This window comes from Gallinula chloropus (genome assembly GCF_964237585.1).
Source record: "Gallinula chloropus genome assembly, chromosome: 4".
Taxonomy (NCBI): Eukaryota; Metazoa; Chordata; class Aves; order Gruiformes; family Rallidae; genus Gallinula; species Gallinula chloropus.
In genome coordinates, this window is record NC_140088.1 from 35920250 (window position 1) to 35939910 (window position 19661).

The window sequence follows — 19661 nt, forward strand, 5'->3', positions numbered from 1 at the left end:
GCCTTAAGTGGAATTTTTCTGCCTCTTTCACAAATGTACACATGAAAACCCTTCTGCAAAATAACTGGAGAAAGTTTTTCAGCATTTTTAATACTATGTTAGAAATGTTGTATCTGGAAGTGTGTGCTCTAGGCATATCTCTGTGACTGGGTGAGTTTGGAAGTTACTGCAAGTTGGGAAGTCTTTTACCTAAACTTGAAATGTATTGGAACAGAAGACCAAAATAAATGAAACGAAAAAGAGTTTATGGTAAAAGAAGGATTAAACAGAGAAGAGCAATTTGGGAAAAGATAGGTGTGTACAGCATCTCAGAGGAAATATTGGAAATTGAGTAAAATCAGCATATATATGCCTTTCACAGAAGATAGATATGTTAAATTGCAGAGAAAGATGAAAAGATGTGAGAGCTACTTTATAAGACTTTTGACATGCTAATTAGTTAAATCTTAAATTCTGTTCAAGATAGTATGAGAAGATTCTTACAGTCATTGAATGATGTTTTCCCAAGTAGAAAATGAGTGGCAGTGATTTTGCATTTTTTAAAATGGTGCAGTGTTTTTAGATGAGAGAAGGCATTACCTTTAGAGCATTTCTTACATTTTTATAGTTTTAATAACACATGTCAAAACAGATTTGATAGTTTTAAAGGAAAAGTATTACGAAAGTCATGCCTGATTTTTAGATGTGTGAGTATACAGTGCCATATAGATTCTACTTGAAATCTCCCTCATTTTTAACCTCTCAGATGTTCAGTGTTTCTTCTTGTCTGTTTTAGCACATATAGTGGAAGAGGAAAGAAAGAAGTGTTGTCTTGCTGTATTAAGCAAGAAATAAACTACTGGATTTAGCTTTTAGATGGGCATTTCAGAGGCCACTATGAATTTAAGACTAAGGTTTGCAATGGATTGTGTGTTAAGGAATTAGTGCCCATGTTCTTTGCTGTGCTTGCAAGTTTCCCATTTGGTATTACAGCTGCTACTATTATTGCAAGTAGTAGTGTGTATTGTTAGAATGGAAAAAACTCTTCTGTTACAGAGTGATGATACAGGCTATGATAAAACTGGAGAAGAACTCCACACATAAAGGTGGAAAAAAAAAAGATTAATTTGTGATTGAATAAAAGCATTTTGCTAGTAGTAAAGGAGACTAAGGTTGCTCCAGAATTATTTTTGTACTGTTTTAGTGTGTGAAATAACACATGAATTGGTAAATATTTCTTAAATAAAAGCAGCATTTCTTCTAGCCATTTGAAACCCAGAATTAATTGCATGTTATTTATGTCGTTCGTTCTTGAGCTCAGCACATTTATTGTGGAAAGATAAAAGCTTTTTTCTTTTTCTCCTTGACAGAAAGTAGGAACATTGTCTATCATCATTCCTGAATGTTAATGAGAGTACATTTAGCTTAATTGCAATCCAATATATTGTTGTATATCAGAATTATAATTTCAGATTTTTTTCTTATTCTTTTTCACAGAATATAAACCAAGAATGAGGCGATATTAATCCTTTCTATGTACAGCCCCATAAGGATCTTCTCTAAGGAGTTGCATTAAGATAAACACTGAGAATAATTATTCTCCAGTACAATGTGGTGAAAGAGGAGAACTGAAATTGTCCACTTTTGTACAGGCTAAGGACTTAAAATGTTTGTTATTTTGTGAGCAGAAGCAGTTCTGGAGTGAACTGAACTTCTGAAAATGCGGCCATGGACTGGTTCCTGGCGTTGGATTATGCTCATCCTCTTTGCTTGGGGAACTTTACTCTTTTATATTGGTGGACACCTGGTACGAGACAGTGAGCATCCGGATCACTCAAGTCGTGAATTATCCAAGATACTTGCTAAACTTGAACGTTTAAAGCAACAAAATGAAGACTTAAGGCGAATGGCAGAATCTCTCAGGTAGGATCTCAAAGTAACTAAAACTTTTCAGAAAATGGTTATATGAAATATCCACAATTCAACTGAAAGAGAGTATGGTGTTTGGGTGTTGGGTTTTTTTTCCCTAAAATCATATTTTGACATTTAAAAGTATAAGAAGTGTTTTAATCAGTGCTATAAATAACTAAAAATATATTGCAAAAACCTTTAAACAAATAACATACATTTAGTTTTGGTCTAATATAGTCATTATTTAATAGTCATTACTTAATAGTGTCCACATGTTACTATCAGTAGGTGATTAACTCCTCACTGCTAACCTCAAACAAATGCAATTATTATGACATTCAAACCAACTAGAACAGGTAGTGACTTTTCTACATTTGTGCATGAAGTTACTGGAAGAGTTTGTTTTACAAGTACTGGAAACATTTCTGCAGCTTGTTGAAGATACATGTGGCCTTGCAGAAGATGAGCTGTCGTTAGCTGCCACAATATATGAATTCTTTTAACTTTTGGCTTTTGAAAAAAGCTGATGAACTTGTAGCAATCCTTGTTAAACAGTGGGATCATATCCCATTTTATAATTATTTGTTACATTATAAATTGTTACAATTACAATTTGAAGTGTTTTCTTTCACCTTTTCAGAAAGACAGCTTTTAACATAGACTTCTGCTATCTCCTTTCCCAGCAGCTTGCGAGGGAGACCTTCCTAGGCAGGATGGACCAGAGTCAGGTCGGACCGAAGTATGTGGACGTCACCACATACAACTTAAAAGTCCTTATAGATCATGGGGGCAAGTGTAGAGGCGTCACGTGTTTTAGGAGGCTAGAGAAGAACAAAGCTTAATACAAGATTTTATAGAATGGGAGGGTGTCAAACTTAGGATTTCTTTCCTCATAAGGGGAAAATATTTGGCCTTGAATGTAAATATTACTAGCCTCCATGTTTGTCTGACATGAATAAGTGGTACAGTGACATATTGTCGAGTCATATTGAAATATGACCAGTTCAGGCTGCACTGTGACTAGAAGAAAGTAAATGGTCTTGATTTTCTTGAAGAGGCACTAGATAGAGGAGATGTACAGATACAGATTAAACTATGTTTTGGGCACTGATGATTTTTCTCAACATATTTCTCTGTTTCCCTAACCTATCTATATTCAGACAAATATTACATTTTCAGTGCCCAAGTTTAAAATAACAGCTTATACTGTTTATTTTTAGAAATCATGGAAAATTAAAACATTAGTTTAGTTCTGATCTAAACATGTTAGAATAGAACATTCTAATGTTCCTTCTCGGTGCTTCAGTTAATTGCTGCAAGTTTCTAGAATTAGATTTGGTCATCTGTAGCAGTCTTAACTGGATTCTGACTTCTTTTGTCTCAATATGTTGCTGAAAAATATTTCTGAGAAATTGAATTATAATTATACAGAAAAGATTACTTTGATCCAGTTAACATCTTAGTGAAGACATAATTTGTTTTAGTCTTTACTGATCAAAGGCAGAAAATTTGGAGATATTATTTTAATTTGATTTAATTACTGGAAGTTTTGTTTATGCACTGAAAACTCTTAATTACTGAAACTGGCTGTGAAATGCAAGTAGTTCAGATGACAGTTTCTTCATCAGTGTAACTTGTAAAGGTAAACACTGCTGCCAAGTTGGATTTTGTTACACTGACATAAATCTTGTTTTTGCTGCCATTCTCCACTAAGATTTTATATCTAGAGAACTAAAGGTTTGGTTTGGGTTTGGTTTTTTTTTATTTTCTATGTAAAAGAAGCACTGTTTTTCTGGTGAAGATACAGAATATGTTAAGGCATGGAACAGGGTTAAGCTAATGCATGAAATTAAGCATATTTCAGTAGCAGTTTCATTCTGCCACCCATGAAGGCAAAGCCAAGAAGTGATCTTTCCACTCAGATATGAATGTTCTTTTGCTGCCAATTGATGCAGCATGTCCTCCCCAAAGACAACAAAAACAACAGCAAAAGAAAACTAGAAACACACCTGTGTGTGCAAAACCCAACTATTCAAATGTTGAGAAATGTTAGATCTGTGACAATGCTTTAAAAATTTGGTTTAGCCCTTTTTTGCTGTATGATACCTGTATCATATTTGATCTTGTAGGCTTTTTCCCTGTTTGCATCCTGTGCTTCCATAGGATCCATAAGTAGTAGAATTAAGGTTTTAGGGCAATAAGAGGTTTGGTTGGTTTCTTGGGGTTTTTTGGGGGTTTGGTGGTTAGTTTTTTTTCATTTCCCCTTTCAACATCTGTATGTTTGATTTCACAAACTACATCATGTCCTACTATTATTATTAGTTGTTGTTGTTAATTATTCATGTTATATTACCTGTATTTGTTAAGAATAGTGGGTATTTTTGTAAAGATTTTTGGTGAGGTTATTTTGAGATACTTTTTTTTATTATGTACCTTCACAGTAATGGGAGTTGGAACAGTCACATCTTTCTGAAAATTGCCTGAAATAAAAGTAGTCCTTTAGGAGATGAGTATACTTTTGTGGTGTGCTTCTGATGACTTGAAATGACTTCAGGCACCACTTCCTTTTTACAGTGCATTTGGAAAGCCTTAGGTGAGAAGTTACCAGAGTTTTTCTTTACCAATATGATGCTATGTAAAAAACCTTACTTGGGGGCTATAAGGTGGCACAGATTAGTAATGCGGAAGATAAATGGAATTAAAATGTTTTCTATCACCTAAGTTTTAGTAATTTTGTGTGTTAACATTGTAGTATAATGAGATTTGGAGAGTTACCATAGCCGGTATGTGCTGGTAAACAATATTGTGTGAGCAAATACAGCTTGATTTTAGAAGCAGCCAAAGTTCCATTATTGCAAAATAGTAATAAAGCTGAGGGGGTTTTAATAGATTGTAAGATTGTAGAATTGGAAGATCCCTTTCAAGAACACTTCTGACAACTCTTGTAGGTCTCACGGCAAAAAGGGAAATCTTTACTACAGTTTTTGTAGGTATTTAAAGTAAACTCAATAGGGAGTAAGAATAAACAAATATTATGTAATGTTGTTTCACTGTTTGCCTGCAAGGTAGTTTTACGCAAACATTTTACTCACAAGTGGCATTGTGATATGACTACTAAAGGTTGTTGCTATTGTATCTAGATGATGTAAAGCTTTTAGGAGGAGGAGAGCTTGAAATTTCTACTTGAGTTATGTCTGATTTTCTTAAATGGGAACTGGAAAAGTTGTGTGCATGCCTTCATCTTAATGGTTCATAGTATTCGCATGCTCCTTTGTGACTTGGTGGGTGATTTTTATCCCTTATTGTATATTAGTGATATTCTCTCCCGGACGGGAAGTCCGGCAGTACAGGAACCAGTAATTCAGAGTTCCCTTCAGGGAAACAGAGTGTCTTTTAAAATGTATTCATAGTGTGTTCTTATTACTAATAAATCACATTCCATGTGCATTTACTTCTTAGAGTCTATAACAGATTAAATTTTGTAAACCTTTGAAACCTGAAATTCTTTTAATAAATTTGATAACCTGTTTCTTATCTAAATAGGATCATGTGATATAAAGTGGAACAGGAGTGGAAAAGGGCAAAATGTAATGAAACAACTAAAGCCAAACAGTGTTTCTAGATACTATTCTCATAGTTCTGAATGTAGGTTCAGAAAGAAGAGGTAGGATCTTATTTTTGAAAGAGCACTGTAGTTGCTTTAGTGTAGTTGGCACTGAGGCTGGGATAGAATCTAAACTCAGGATTAATTAATCACAAACAAATCTATTAAAGTACTTTTATCAATTACTCTGGGCAGTTGTTGGGTACAGCAAGCATTGAAAGGGACTTGGATGCTAGAATACTTTTGGGTTGATAAAAATTTTGATGTTATTTGAAAGTACCATTTTCTCTCACATTTATTAAAAAAGTCTCAAGTTTGAAGCTGAGGCTGTTCACAGGCCAATGTGTGAGGGAGGAAAATCATTGAACAATATGGTGTGCAGTTTTGCTCTTTTTATTGCTTTTTGTGCACTTCAGAATAAAGGGAAAGGGCACATCTCCAGTGGACATAAATCATCACTGATCAAGTATGTGCTGATTTAAATTGATAAGGGATGCCGTTTGCTCTTTATGTGCAGGTAGCATTGAGTGTTATCTTTCAATGTGATTTACTGAGCAGGTTTTAACTTAAATGGGTGAAATGACAATTTATATTCTTTTTTTTGTTTGCGTGTGTTAATATTTAAACATGATTTTCTTCTTGGAAACAGAAAGTGAGAGGAGAAAAAGCTGATGGCATAATCCTTCTAGCACCATACAAAGAACTTGGAAAGATAAATCAATGCCCCTCTATGTTACCTGAAGGTGATGACAAAATGGCCTCAGTGGTGTGGGTGATGCACACAGAACTCTCTCGAAGTGTAGCGAGATCATTAAAGAGGGGCAAATTAGAAATGGGTTATCTCTACAACATAAACATTTTAATCTTTAAAGTTACCCAGTAATATCTTGATTTAATATGAGTTCATTATGGAAAAGATAATTTATATTTACTATAAAATTGTAGGAAACAACATGCAAAAATCACACCATGTAAGGACTGAGAAAAAGAATTCAAACAAAACCACTATTTGGTGTGTTATCCCTATAAATGGATTATGATTTTTGTTTATTTAGTATTTATAACTTAATTTTCAATGTTGTCATAGCAATAAATGAAGGATATTGTATTCTAGATGCTTACTGACATGTTATGTTCTAACATATTAGTTAGAATCATCGTAGTTTAGATAACCTTACTTTAAACTCACTTTTTTAAATTTTAGGAGCAAGTCAATTGTCAGAACTTACTGTGGTATGAAAATTTGTGCTTATGTTTCTCAACAGGAATTCTTACTCATAAGTATACTTATTCACAGGATTTTCTGCACTAAATGTTATCTGCACAGATGATGCCATGAGTATAGATAAGGATTTTAATTTAAACATTTTTACCTCAAATGTTGCCTTATCTCCAACTCAGTTGATGCACTTGTAGAGGGCAGTAACAAGCAAGCTGTGTTGGTTGCAGAGAAGAACTTTTCCTTAATTTTGAGACTGGATGAAAGTGAGGAAGACAGCAATTCCAAGTCTGATGAGGTAACAGATGTAGAGACAAAATTGCAAAAAGAATAAGTAATTTTAGTTTTATCCTAAAATTATATAATTTTTAAAAGTCCAAACAACTGATTTAGAAGAATATCTCCACCCCATCCTAGCTCCTTTTAATAACCTAAGTACAGTAAACATGTTAAATGGCATGTACATTTCTTTTAAAAAAATATTTTTATCAAATGGTCAGAATTATAGCACTTCTTTCATATCATCCATAACCATCCTTCTGTAGGATTCTGTAACTGCTACTTTAGCAGACTTACATTATGTTCAGAGGATATGTGGGACGTCTAAAGATACCCTGTAGTAATGATTTTGTATCTTTTTACCTTATTTTGTTCACAAATTTTACCTTTAGGGACTGTGACTTACACAAAATAAACCTCTCCCTTTTTCCTGGTAATTTTGTGGTTAGTTGTCATGTCACAATCCAAATTGTGATACCAACTTGATAGATCACAATAAATAAATCTAATAATAAATAAATAACAATTGATTTCAACCTTGCTGTTTTAAATTAGTGCAAGAGTGTAAATATCTTTCAATATGCTCTTGAACATGGCAATGCAGAACCATATCTCAGTGTAGTATCATATGGTGCGTTTGTTGCAAAAACAAATTCACAAATGGGTTGTTCACTAGAGAGTGAGAATATTTAGGGAGTGCATGTGTTTGATTAGTGTGTTTGCTCAGTTTTGTCATGCTTTTTCCTGCAGTGCATAAAAAAAAATCTATGAAGAGTTATTGGTAATTCCTTTCTATTTACCGTGGTAGCTTTAAAACACAAGTATTTTGCAATAATTTCATTATCCTTAATTTGCTTTCAATAGGAAGCTTTAAGAGTGCAGATTTTTTGGACGAAATTTCTGCCAGGCAGTGTAGCTTTCTCTTCCACATTTCCCACACCCTTTAGAAAAAGGGACTTAAATGCTATGTTTTGTGTGATATACCTTTCTGATGCTGCCATTAGGTATTTATTCCCTCAAACGTTTCACTGAAAATGGACTTTTCATTAGTTCCTAAATTTTTATTAGTATTTAATTATCTAGAACTAAGAGACATTAAAGTTAATGACATCTCAGGAAGATCTTTAGAATGGCATCACTTCTGGTTTAGATACTCCCTCTAACCACTGTTTTCTCTATGCTAGAGGCATCTTCATCTGGCAAACGGTCTTCCCGTATGGTATCTTGAAACTTTGTGTATGTGCATGTGGAGAGAATATCCCTTTATTTTTATGCTTATATTACGTTATGAATGAAGAATCATCTTCATGTTCTGCAAGAATTCTGTATTCTTTACAGTCCTCAGGACTTTTCATTACATATCTACTTCCTTTTTTCCTTTTCAGGCTCAGCTCTTACAAAAGGTGGAATAATTTTTAACCCTTGGATCCACCAGAAATGTAATTTCTTTAGAGATGAAAGGGGATTTTATTTTCCTTGCACTGACTCTTAAGTTGTGAGGCAAATAGAAGATAGTATCTAATTTTCATACTTTAATAATTTCAGTTTATTAATATGTAGATTTGAGTTGAGATGACAAGCCAACCTCAGGGCTGATTTGCGGTTCATGGACTTCAGGACATGTATCCTGTGCTCATGTAGTAGAGATTTCACAAGTGGAAGTTACCAGTTTATAGTGTTGCTTTAGGTGACCAGCAGTTTAGAAGGCTAGAGTTATCATAAAAATATTTTCATAATGGTTCATTTAAGAAGCTTGAATCTTTTTCTGAGTCCAGAAAATACACTGAAATGATCTTGTGCCAATATGCAGGAAGACTTAACTTGAAAGTGGAATTCCAGTGCTGGAGCCCTGTTTTTTTAAGAATATACAGCCAGCATTCTAGACCAGAATGTATTTAATGTGTGAAGCAGCCAGAACTCAAGTTTGTGAAGGCACATCCCTCGATTAGGCTTTCCTTGTGTGCCAGTTAGTCCAATAAATAGTCATTGTTTTCCAATTTCTCACAGTCTTGTCAAAGAGTCGAAGTCTTGTAAACAGCACAGTGTGTGCTGCAACTGAGCTATGCATGGAGTTTCTGCCTATGATATTGAGGTTTTTAAAATTTTTATGTTAATGTATTTAATTTCTTCTGACTTGAAGAAAATGACAAGAATGCTTATCAGCAAAACAGTATGGAACAAAAAATGGGAGGAGACCTCATTACAAATCATATAACTTCTTTATTTTCTGTATTCTAGGATACCAGATGGTCCCATTGATCAGGGACCAGCTGCAGGAAAGGTACATGCTTTAGAGGAACAACTTATACAGGCCAAAGAACAGATAGAAAACTATAAGAAGCGGACAGGAGATGGTTGGTAGATAAGTTTTCTTTTACTTCTAAAACAAGTTTTTATATTTGCTTTCATTAATACATTAGTTTATTAACAAATGATTCAGCTACAAGTACTGATGCTTTTGTGCATTTCCTCTTTTTTCTTTTTTCTTTTCAAATAGGAGGCCTTGGAAAAGATCATGAAATATTGAGAAGAAGGATTGAAAATGGGGCTAAAGAACTTTGGTTTTTCCTCCAGAGTGAATTGAAGAAGTTGAAAACTCTAGAAGGAAGTGAACTGCAAAGACGCATTGATGAATTTCTGTCTGATTTGGGTCATCAGGAAAGGTACTTATATTAGGTGATTATATATATATAGTATATATTTATATAAACATATAAATAGATTATTTTATAGTTATATTATAAGGATTGTGGACTCAATTAACTACTGATATGCTGCTTAAAAATGTCTTAGGATAAATTGCTGGTATGTGGGCTAAAATATCATATATGAAGCATTTCATGCGACATAAAATATATACCCAGCTTATGTCAATTCAATTTAAGAGTACGACCCTTTTTTTTTTAAATTCCATCAGATGACCTGGGTCCTGGATGCCAGTTGTTGCTTTTCAGTTGCGTCTATCTATATATGTGCATATAACCATACTTTTACATGGAACAAACCCATTAAGAAAATATTGATTTTAAGTTTCTGATTATGCCTTTCATAAATATGAGAATGTAAGTTACATTGGTCGTTGGCGTATTATATAATTGGTATTGCTTTAAAATTTGATAATAGCTCATTGTCGTTCTGAGTAGTCACTTTTTTTTGTAATGAGAATTTAACAGAGTTTTTTAGATAGAAATGATCTTTAACTGCATTGTCATTATGATGTTGTTTGGGTATATATTGTAATTGTATTTTCAATTACTTTTGGCCTTCTGGCCTCCACATTGTGGAAGTACCGTTTGTATTATACTAATTCGTTCTGTATGAGGTTTTTTCATGCTGAACAAAATCAATCCAGGACATGTTAAAGATTCAGTAAAATCTTCATAACTATGCTCCCAACAGGATTGCAATGGCAATATGTGTCTTGTTAGTAAACAGTCATAAGAGAATAGTTGAATTAACTAAATATACCACTTTAAACAAGTATTGCTTTCCCAAAAAAGCTGAGATCTGCATGTGTCAATATCAGTAGAAAAACTGAGCCTTCAAAAACAATAATGCGGTAAAAGGAAGAAAGTAGTAAGAATTTTAAATTCTTTGAAAATAATGTAAATGTTATTTAAAAATAATATGAATTTGATTCTTGATGTGGGCATGTAATTTAGTCCATTACATTTTGTAATTTAATCTTCCACAATTCGAAAACCCAGTTTGTCACAGATTGATAGAGTTAAAAGTGAGAAGGGACTATTCAATTATAGAGAGTTATTGTCTATATAAAATAGGCCATTACATTTCATCCGATTATTTCTCTGCTGAGTGCAATTATGTATGTTTGACGCAAATAAAAGTAGTGCTTGGCTGAAGTGGAATTTTCCAAAAGACTTGAGATCTTCAGTTAAACAGTCAACTGATAGAGAAGCTGCCACTTCCCTGTAGTTTGTTTCAATAGTTAGCTCCACTCAGAAATACCTGTATTCCAAAGAATTTATTTCTGTTTGGCTTTGTTGGACTTCATTGATTTCTGAGGTACCATTCAAACTATCTCTGCCAAAAGTGGAGTAAATAGAATCATAGAATGTGTAAGGTTGGAAGGGACCTTTAGAGGCCATCTAATCCAACCCCCCTGCAGTAAGCAGGGACATCTTCACTACTAGATCAGGTTGCTTGGAGCCCCATCGAGCCTGACTTTAATGTCTCCAGGATGGAGCCTCCATATTTCTGGGCAACCTGTTGCAGTGATCTACCACCCTCGTGTTGAAGAATTTTTTCCTAATATCCAACCTAAATATTCCCCTTTTCTAGTTTTAAAACCGTTACTCCTCGTCCTATTTTTACATGCCCTTGTGAACAGTTCTTTCTTATAGGCACCTTTCTGGGGCTGGAAAGCTGCTATAAGGTCCCCCCAGAGCCTTATAGCAGATGAGAATAGAATGAGAATCTCTCATCTATTCTAATCTTATAGATGAGAATCTCCAAGCTAAACAAGCCCAACTCTCTCAACCTAAAATAGTCTAATGCCAGATTGCTGGGTGTCCATCATGGGAACAAAATGATTTGTGTACACATTACTGCTCTGGTTATAGAGCCAGAATAATTTCAGTGACACACTGGAACCTTGAATGATGTGGTGGGTTTGATGCCAAAAGTTTTCTATGTCTCTGCTTCCCAGGATGAATCCTTTTCTTATTCCTTTCCTTCCTGCACCAATGACTATTAATTCAGTAAGCCCAAATTTAAAATTTTTCTATTTCAAACAGCCTTATCTTCACATATCCCTGTACTTCAGGATGAGATGAAACCCACAATAGAAATGCATACTCTTTTGCATTGAATAACAAAGGTCTGTCTTCTAAATCTCTGAAGTTATAAGATGAATCCCATCATGGAAGTCTGAAACCACTGTGGTACTGGAAGAAGATTATATATGATGCAAGCAATCACAGATGCTCCTTTTTTGTTTTTAATTTAAGATTTTTCCTGTTGAATAGAACTATTTCTTTAGACTGACACAGTGGTTATTGAAACCAGAATGTCCTGGAATCTGTTGAGTCTTAGTACTAGCTTCCTGTGTGGTGAGGTCCCAAAAGAAAACTAAAGTTGGTGAAGCTAAAACCAAACAGCCAGAAACTAGGTTTTATTAAAATAAAATGTAGACAATTCATTTTTTTAACAATATGGAAATTCAAAGCAAATGCATAAGGCAGAACAGATACAGAAATGTTTCAGCAATATTAATTCAACCTGTGTTCTTTGTGCATTTACAACATTGGCTTTGGGCAATAAAATTATCTTGTACTGTAGAATGCTGATTTTGATTGCCTCTAGTTCCAAGGATGTTCATTCCTTTGCCTTTAAGCTCAGGCTGTATGCTTCCTTCCTTTTAATCTTTGACTTGCATCATTTGCAGAAAAACTCCCAGCCCCCCGTGTGCATGTCCTTAGGCTTGTCATGCACTGCTGTCTCTGGGGTGTTCTTTTCCTTTAGGATGCACAGTACCTCCTGAGGGAAGGGGCAGTTTCTTCTCTCCACACAGTCCATAGAGTTGTTCATCTTAACAGTGGAAAGACTGTTTGATAAAGAATTAACAAAAAAGAGCAGATTAATTCTTTAGTTGCTGTTGTTGTTTCCTATATTGGCATTATGTTGTTTGCAAAGAGGCTCTGTCTGAATTAGTTTAATTCCTCCTCCTCCTGGGTAACAGCTGTCACCAAGGCTTTTGTGGTAGCTGGCCAAGGTTTGATGCATAGTGTTTGGGCATAATTACTCATTGTTTCCTTCGAATTTCGAGGAATATGTCAGGATTTTTTTCTTTGAGTTTTTTTATTTGTTTATATGAAGTTTCTAGGAGGTTTAAATGTAATTTTGTCGTATGGCTGTAATAAATGTCTACACTGATCTTTAAAAATGGGTTAAAATGCCTGCCCTCCACCCTTTATTTGTGGGAATCAAATGCACATGAAATAGATAGCTAGATTCTTAACTGAATTCTGCTTTTCAGAAAGAAAATGCTTTTAAGAGCAGATCCAAGATTTAATTTCTGATACCAAACAAAAATAATGCAGGCAAATTTGTTTTGTTGTGTAGTAACACAATGGAAGACCAAGTCCTACTTACCAAATACCTGCAACATTATTGTCTGCAATTTGTTCAGCCATTTTCCTACCCACAACAGCCACTAACAATCCTGTGCAGGTTCATCTTTTGTCTGCATTTACCTATCTTAGACTCATGGATCACCACTAGTCCATCTACGCTTAGGCTCTCCACGTGGAGCGTGACTGGTCTTTGGTGTTCGCCTGTGTCTCTTCTAAACCTGTATTAATAAGCCATCATGATGGCTTGCCATGCTCAAAAGAACCTGACAGATGTAAACCTAAAAAATGCACATTTTGCAGTTAGAGCAGTCAAAGAAAGGTCTCCATGACTGTTAAAATTGCACTACCCTATAAGCATTTCTGGGTGATAATACCTGTGAATTTTTAAATTCCTGGTTTACTTGAGGAAAAAAAATAAAATTGGATACTATCTGAAAATTCTTGCATGAACTCATAAAATCTCCCACAAATTATTTGATCTTCTTTATGGTTTGTACTGAGCAAAGCTTGCCTGCCTTAAAGTGTTGAGTCACGGAAACCTTGTAAGGACTCTCTCATTGTTCCTCTTACCACAGAAATCATTTAAAATAATTACATTTAATCTGTAAGATTGATTAATTAAACTTACCTACTGCCTTTGCTTTGTCCTGGCCAACAATATAGAAAATAAAATTTGGAAATGCTATTTTTTTTCCTTAGAAATAAGAAAAAAAATTGCTTAACTGCTGAGAGGGAAAACATTGAGGGTTTTTGGTAGGCTTTGTATTTTCAATTATTCTATGCCAAAATTTAATAGAAATATATTTCTGTAGAGTATGCTGATTACTTACATCACAGGTATAGAAAAGGAATTTTTAAGGCCAGTGAAAAACAGCATTTGAAAATGGTTTTAAATCTGACTGTGCTTGTGCAGCTGCTTTTAATGACAGCACAGGATTTATGATTTTTTTTTTTAAATGTTCAGATCTGAAATTATGGTGATATCCCGATTGGGAAGGAACATATATTTAAACTCCCAAGAAAATGCATGGTTTTCCTTTTTTAATTTGCCTACTAGCCACTAATGCTTTCTATAAATTGGAAACCACTGCTTTAAGAGAGGCAGACTCTTTGTTCACTTATTTGTATATAATCCGTTACGTTAGGTCTACTGCATCATTAATTCTTTTCTAATTGTTCCTAAATTCTGTTTGCACATTATTTAGAATATTCTGCATCTTTAAAAGTTAGTGATTCGAAACTAGTTACCTGATGATGCTTTAAATTGTTTAATTTTTTCGCACAAAGGCAGAGTCAGGCATTTCCAAATCAGTTAACTTGTAAAATAAAATCCATTTTATATAGTTTGAGATTAGAATATAAATATGGTAATTCCAATTGATTGACACAAGGTGAACATTACTGCTGCTAAACAATTTGGGTATAATGTTTAATACAGCAATGCTAGATGATACAATAAGTCACTGTCACTGCTATCCTGCTTAGAAGTATGGGTATGAAAAGCAGGATGAGTATATGAGAATGGAAAGATACGGATCCATAAATCCAGTTATTAGAGGGTTGTCTAATAACTCTCCTGATAAAGGTAGCTTTGTCCTGATTTATCTCAGTATTTACTGCTTTGCTGTGTCATTTGAAATAGCTATCTAATAGAGATATGTCATCTGCTCCTCTTACTACGCTTATTTACAAGAGTTGGCCTTAGCTAACTAAGTTTGTGGTTCTAGTACAAACTGCTGCCAACAATGGTATCTTCTTTTACTTCAGTGAGAAGACCACTTCCAAGATTCTTAGGCAATATGCTTGTCTTCCCCTCATGCTCTTCTAGTGCCTCCCAAATTTCTCTGCCTTTGTTCTATTGCATGTCTTCCTGGTGATCAAGATTGTGGCTTAAACAAGATTTTCAGGCAAGAAATTGCAATATCTGAAGTACAGATGAAAGAATTAAAGTGGTTCGAATTTAAAGCTTTAGCATTGTTACAAATAAATGTTCAGCAGCTTTAAGTATTCTTAGTCTGTGAAGCCAACTTGAAAATTATTGGCTCTAATTCAGGCTGTTACTTGTAGAAAAACCATTAATGCTTTTATAAATATTATAAATAGTTTGCCTCCAATTTTGGATTTTTTTTCCTAAACCCCACAGACTCAGTCTGATGCTTGATAGTGCATCAAAATTTATGTTTTGTAGTCGAGACCTGTAATTTGTCCTTTTTTTCTCTGTTTGAGTGTTAGTAGCGTGCAGTCATTCTAACAAACAGAAGGTTTTCTTCCAAAATCAGGAGCTACATCCCACAGAAAATAATGTTTACTAAACCTTGCAATAATATTTTGTAGTTAGTTTTCACTAATAAAAGTGGAAGGATTAATGTACCTGTACTAAAGACATTTGTAATAGTACATTCTGTGCAACCATAGTAAGATGATTTTAGGAGGCAAAGTAACAACGCGTAAGAGGAACTGCTGTAGGAATCACTATTGCATTTTCATCTGGGGCCACTGGATAATGTATCTAGCGTGGAACTTCCTTTTTTACTTCCTTTAGCACATACAAGTGCTTTAAAGCAGCTTTTCTAACCCATCTCCTATTTTTTACTGTGCTTCATGGGTATGGATCATGTGTGAGAAGGGGCTCACAGTCTTTTGTGGCTACTGTTTGGATTGTGGGGCATGAAGACATGGTTTAATTTGTCTTTGATTTAAGCTGATCCTCCAATTTAGTAAGATTGTTTCTTATTTTTTTAAGATTAATTTCAATGTTCTTTATAGGTCAATAATGACCGACTTGTACTACCTCAGTCAAACAGATGGAGCAGGAGACTGGCGAGAAAGAGAGGCCAAAGATCTAACAGATTTGGTACAGAGGAGAATAACCTATCTACAGGTAAGAGGGTAGAGTTTGTCTATCAAGATAAACATTTGTTTAAATATATATATTTATATATAAAAATATTTATATTAAAAAGCACCCTTGGTGATACTCTTGTAATAATAATTACATGACATTTTTAAGTGAACGTTTATATATTAATAATTGTTCCAATTTCTTTTGTATGCAGTTCATTTCAAATGTTATTTTGTATGTACATGGAATGATAGTATTTCAAGCACATCTTTATTTTGGGGTTTGTTATTCATTTTGTTTGTTTGTTGTATCTGTGGTACACACTTGACTGTGCTTACTAGTTTGGATTTTTTTTGTTTTATTATAAAAGTATCTGGTTTCTGGTTTCGATATCAGAATGTATACATACATTTACACAGTGTTAAAAATTAAAAATTTGAATGCATAAAGTGTTTTTAATATATGTGCTTGTGTTTGTCTGTAAAATTTAAACAGAGCTTGATCTGATGGTTTTGGACTCTTACTCATGTATGAATGTATGCAGCTATTTATGTATACAGTGAGCAAAAAGATATTTGATGTATTTTATTTGTACATGGTTTGTTTTTCCTTGCATGTGTGCACCTCATCACTCTGTTTTATATGATCACCCCTAATGACTGATCATTTCTCTATGTAAATAGCTGAATTAGTTTCTCAGATTTTTCATTAGTTCACAGTTCAGCTATCGAAATGTTCTCTTCTGTAACCAAGCTATGTGTTTGTTGCTTGTTAATAAAAAAGAAACCCTTCTGTGGAAAAAAACTCTCTATAAATTATGCAGGCAACATCGCTTTCCTGGCTTCTTTTAACTCCTTGAGAACTGTTCTTCATTCTTTCCTTTTTCATGTCACTATTTGGCAGTGGTGTCCTGTAACTACTTTTCATGCTCATAAATACAGATGTTCTCTACCTTTTTCTTTCACCGTATCCATTGGTTGATTTATCTAAGCATGTATGTTTCTGGAGAGTGATTGTCTTGGTGTACGTTTTTCAGTGTTCAGGGCTTTAGTTCAAGACTAGGATCTCCAAGTACATATTAACAAAAAGTAAAAAGAATTTAGGAGAAGACAATCTCAACATTGAAGGATTAAATAAATGCTCACATTGTTTTCTAGAGAACTTGAAATAAATTTACTTAGGGAGCAAAGAGCTGGGAGCCCAAACGATTCCTCCTAAAATTTATTTGCATGCATATAGTCTATGATAAAGGGCTTTCTCTCTATAGAGGTAATTTATTCTCATTAAAAAAAAAAGGTGGAAACAATATCAAGAGTGAAACTAGTGCCAAGTCACAACACATACAGAATGCAAATATTTCATATTTGTAGCACTGCTAGTTAAAGCCTTTCAGAAAGTGTGTTATATATTCAGGCACTTCCAAGAAAGTTAACTATATTTATCCTTATTATCTGTGGATGTTGTGGCATTAGGTTGAAAATTAGGTGTAACATACTTGGCTCATTTTCTGTCATACAGGCCCTTTTTTTGTCTCTTTTAATTATAAAATTGTTAAAAAAGAGTCAGTAATAAAATTTTTGTCATGGGAAGAACTGAGCTGTTTTTCACATTTATATATTTAAATACAGACTTAACCGTTATGGATTTCTCCTGTAACATTAAGAAACACATTCCTCCTTCTTAATCTTTTTTTTTTTTTTCTAAGTTCTAGTATTTTCTGTGTTGCAGAGGAAATGACATTTTTCCTTTTTAATATGTCATCACTGGTAGATTTTAGAAATTAGAAACATAAATGTATTGCTGCTGCACGTTTGATATGACTGGCTTACACATAAAGATCTAGAAATTATACAGAAGGGGCATTTGTTTCCTTAGTAATTGTCTTTGAGGTTGTCGTGATTTAGCAGCTGTCCGTCACGCAGCCGCTCACTGGATTTCTCCAGCAAAGGGGGGAAAAGGGAGGGGAAAAAAAAAGAAAAGAGAAGACAAAGGCAAGTCAAACCTGGGACAGAGGTTCAAGTTGAAGAATGATGATACCTATTTTCCAAAAAAAAAAAAGTAATTCTAGCTTTGATAAATGTTGGTTGTTTTTTTTTTAGCATTGCAACTGTGCATGTCATAAAAAAATAGCATTAAATTCTTGCAATTATCAAATATGCAGCAACACATTAGAATTATTTGGCTATTTTATAAAAAATAATATTACAGTGTTTATATGTCTCTAAGGCTAGTTAAAACATTTTAGCTGTTTTGGATGCTCATTTTATTGTATTAAAATGTGAAATAGAACTAGGTGATGAGCTTTCTCTCACTACTGTCATTTTTTTATATGCATACCTTGTTTCTTTTTGTTAATCTCTCTTCCAGATAAGCATACTCAAAATTATCAATTATTTTCATGTCAGAGAATATGTAATGCCTCTAATTTTTTCTTTCTGATATCTTCACTTAATACTAAATCTTAACCAGGATATTAGAAGCGCACATTCACCTGCTCACAAATGACAGTAAATTATTGATTTATAGAATAACACCAAGATGTGTGTTTTTTATGAAGTCTGACGTATTACTTAGCTAATAGTACGTCTTTTTTGAGTTCTGTGTCACTATGGAGCTATTGAGAATTATGCCCAAGATTTTTAATTTAGCTGAAATTTGGATCTTGAATATTTTTTTCTTCCACTATGTTTACTTTAACTTCAGTTATCAATTCAGAACTTCACTTCTGATTAGTCAAGCTTACTTGGGTTGGTGTCTTCAGGAATGCATGGCTATCTTTTCTAAATTTGACTAATTTAAAATATCTTAGACTTTTAATGAATGGCTTTGGTGTTTACCAGCTCTTCCAAGCTTCATGCATGAAAGTACTAGTTCCGCTAAGATAAGTAGAGGCCATTTCTCTATGTAGTTGCCATCTCTCACTCCTTTTGATAATCTAGTTTTGGTCTTTGACAGCAGTTTGTCCCTTACTTCATGACTACTTTTGTTTCTTTGTAGTTTGTTTTTCTAAAAGGCATCCCAACCCTCACCCCCCAGAAAAACAAACAAACAAACAAAAAACCACGCCAAAAAAAACCCCCAGAAAAATTGCAGTCCAGCAATGTGGACAGAGTGGTTTAGTGCCGATATATGTTATGGATGATCATTTACCTCCAGGTGTGTACTATTACTATCATTCATATGAAAGATTCAAACCCCAAGACAAGCTAACTCTCAATGTGTGCAGCATTGCCCAAAGTTGGGGTGTAAACATAGCTAACTCTTCAAAGATAGAAAATATTCCTTCTCTTGAATAGTTAGTCTTTGGGATAGGTTCTTCACATACACAGTTGTTAGCACCTCTCTTTTCTTTTTGTATTCTCATTCTTCTGTCTGGGAACCAAAAAAGAAAACAAAAAAAGAAAGAGGATGCAGTCTCTTTCCTACATGCCAGTAAGCCAAATAAAAGCTTTTGCAGTCTTTCTAGATGAAAATATCTCTTGTCTTTATTGTTGCAAGTAATGATCCAAATCTGGAATATGTGTGTGACTGTGATCATGCAATGTAAAGCCATTCATGGTCTGAAATTACATACATGCACCTCTATTCATAATACCACTGCATTAAATAGTAAAATTAAAAAAAAAAAGTCAAACATCTTTGTTCCCCAACTCAATGCCAAAAAGAACTACATATTTGTAAATAATTAATTACTTTATTTATTTATTTGTTGAAGGACAGAAGTACTGTATA

At 34.0% G+C, this 19661-nt stretch overlaps 1 protein-coding gene across 2 annotated transcripts in view; it reads left to right on the top strand.

Moving 5' to 3' along the window:
- Nucleotides 1–1699: 1699 nt before the first annotated feature.
- FUT8 (fucosyltransferase 8) overlaps nt 1700–19661 on the top strand; it is a gene marked incomplete at both ends in the record, with an annotated part of 58613 nt that continues 40651 nt past the window's right edge. The window contains 4 exons of one of the 2 annotated variants that reach the window (XM_084263902.1): nt 1700–1902; nt 9231–9346; nt 9490–9655; nt 15854–15968. In XM_084263902.1, coding sequence (XP_084120028.1) covers nt 1700–1902; nt 9231–9346; nt 9490–9655; nt 15854–15968 — 600 coding nt within the window. The remainder of the gene's footprint in view (nt 1903–9230; nt 9347–9489; nt 9656–15853; nt 15969–19661) is intronic. The other variant, XM_084263903.1, reaches the window with a different exon arrangement.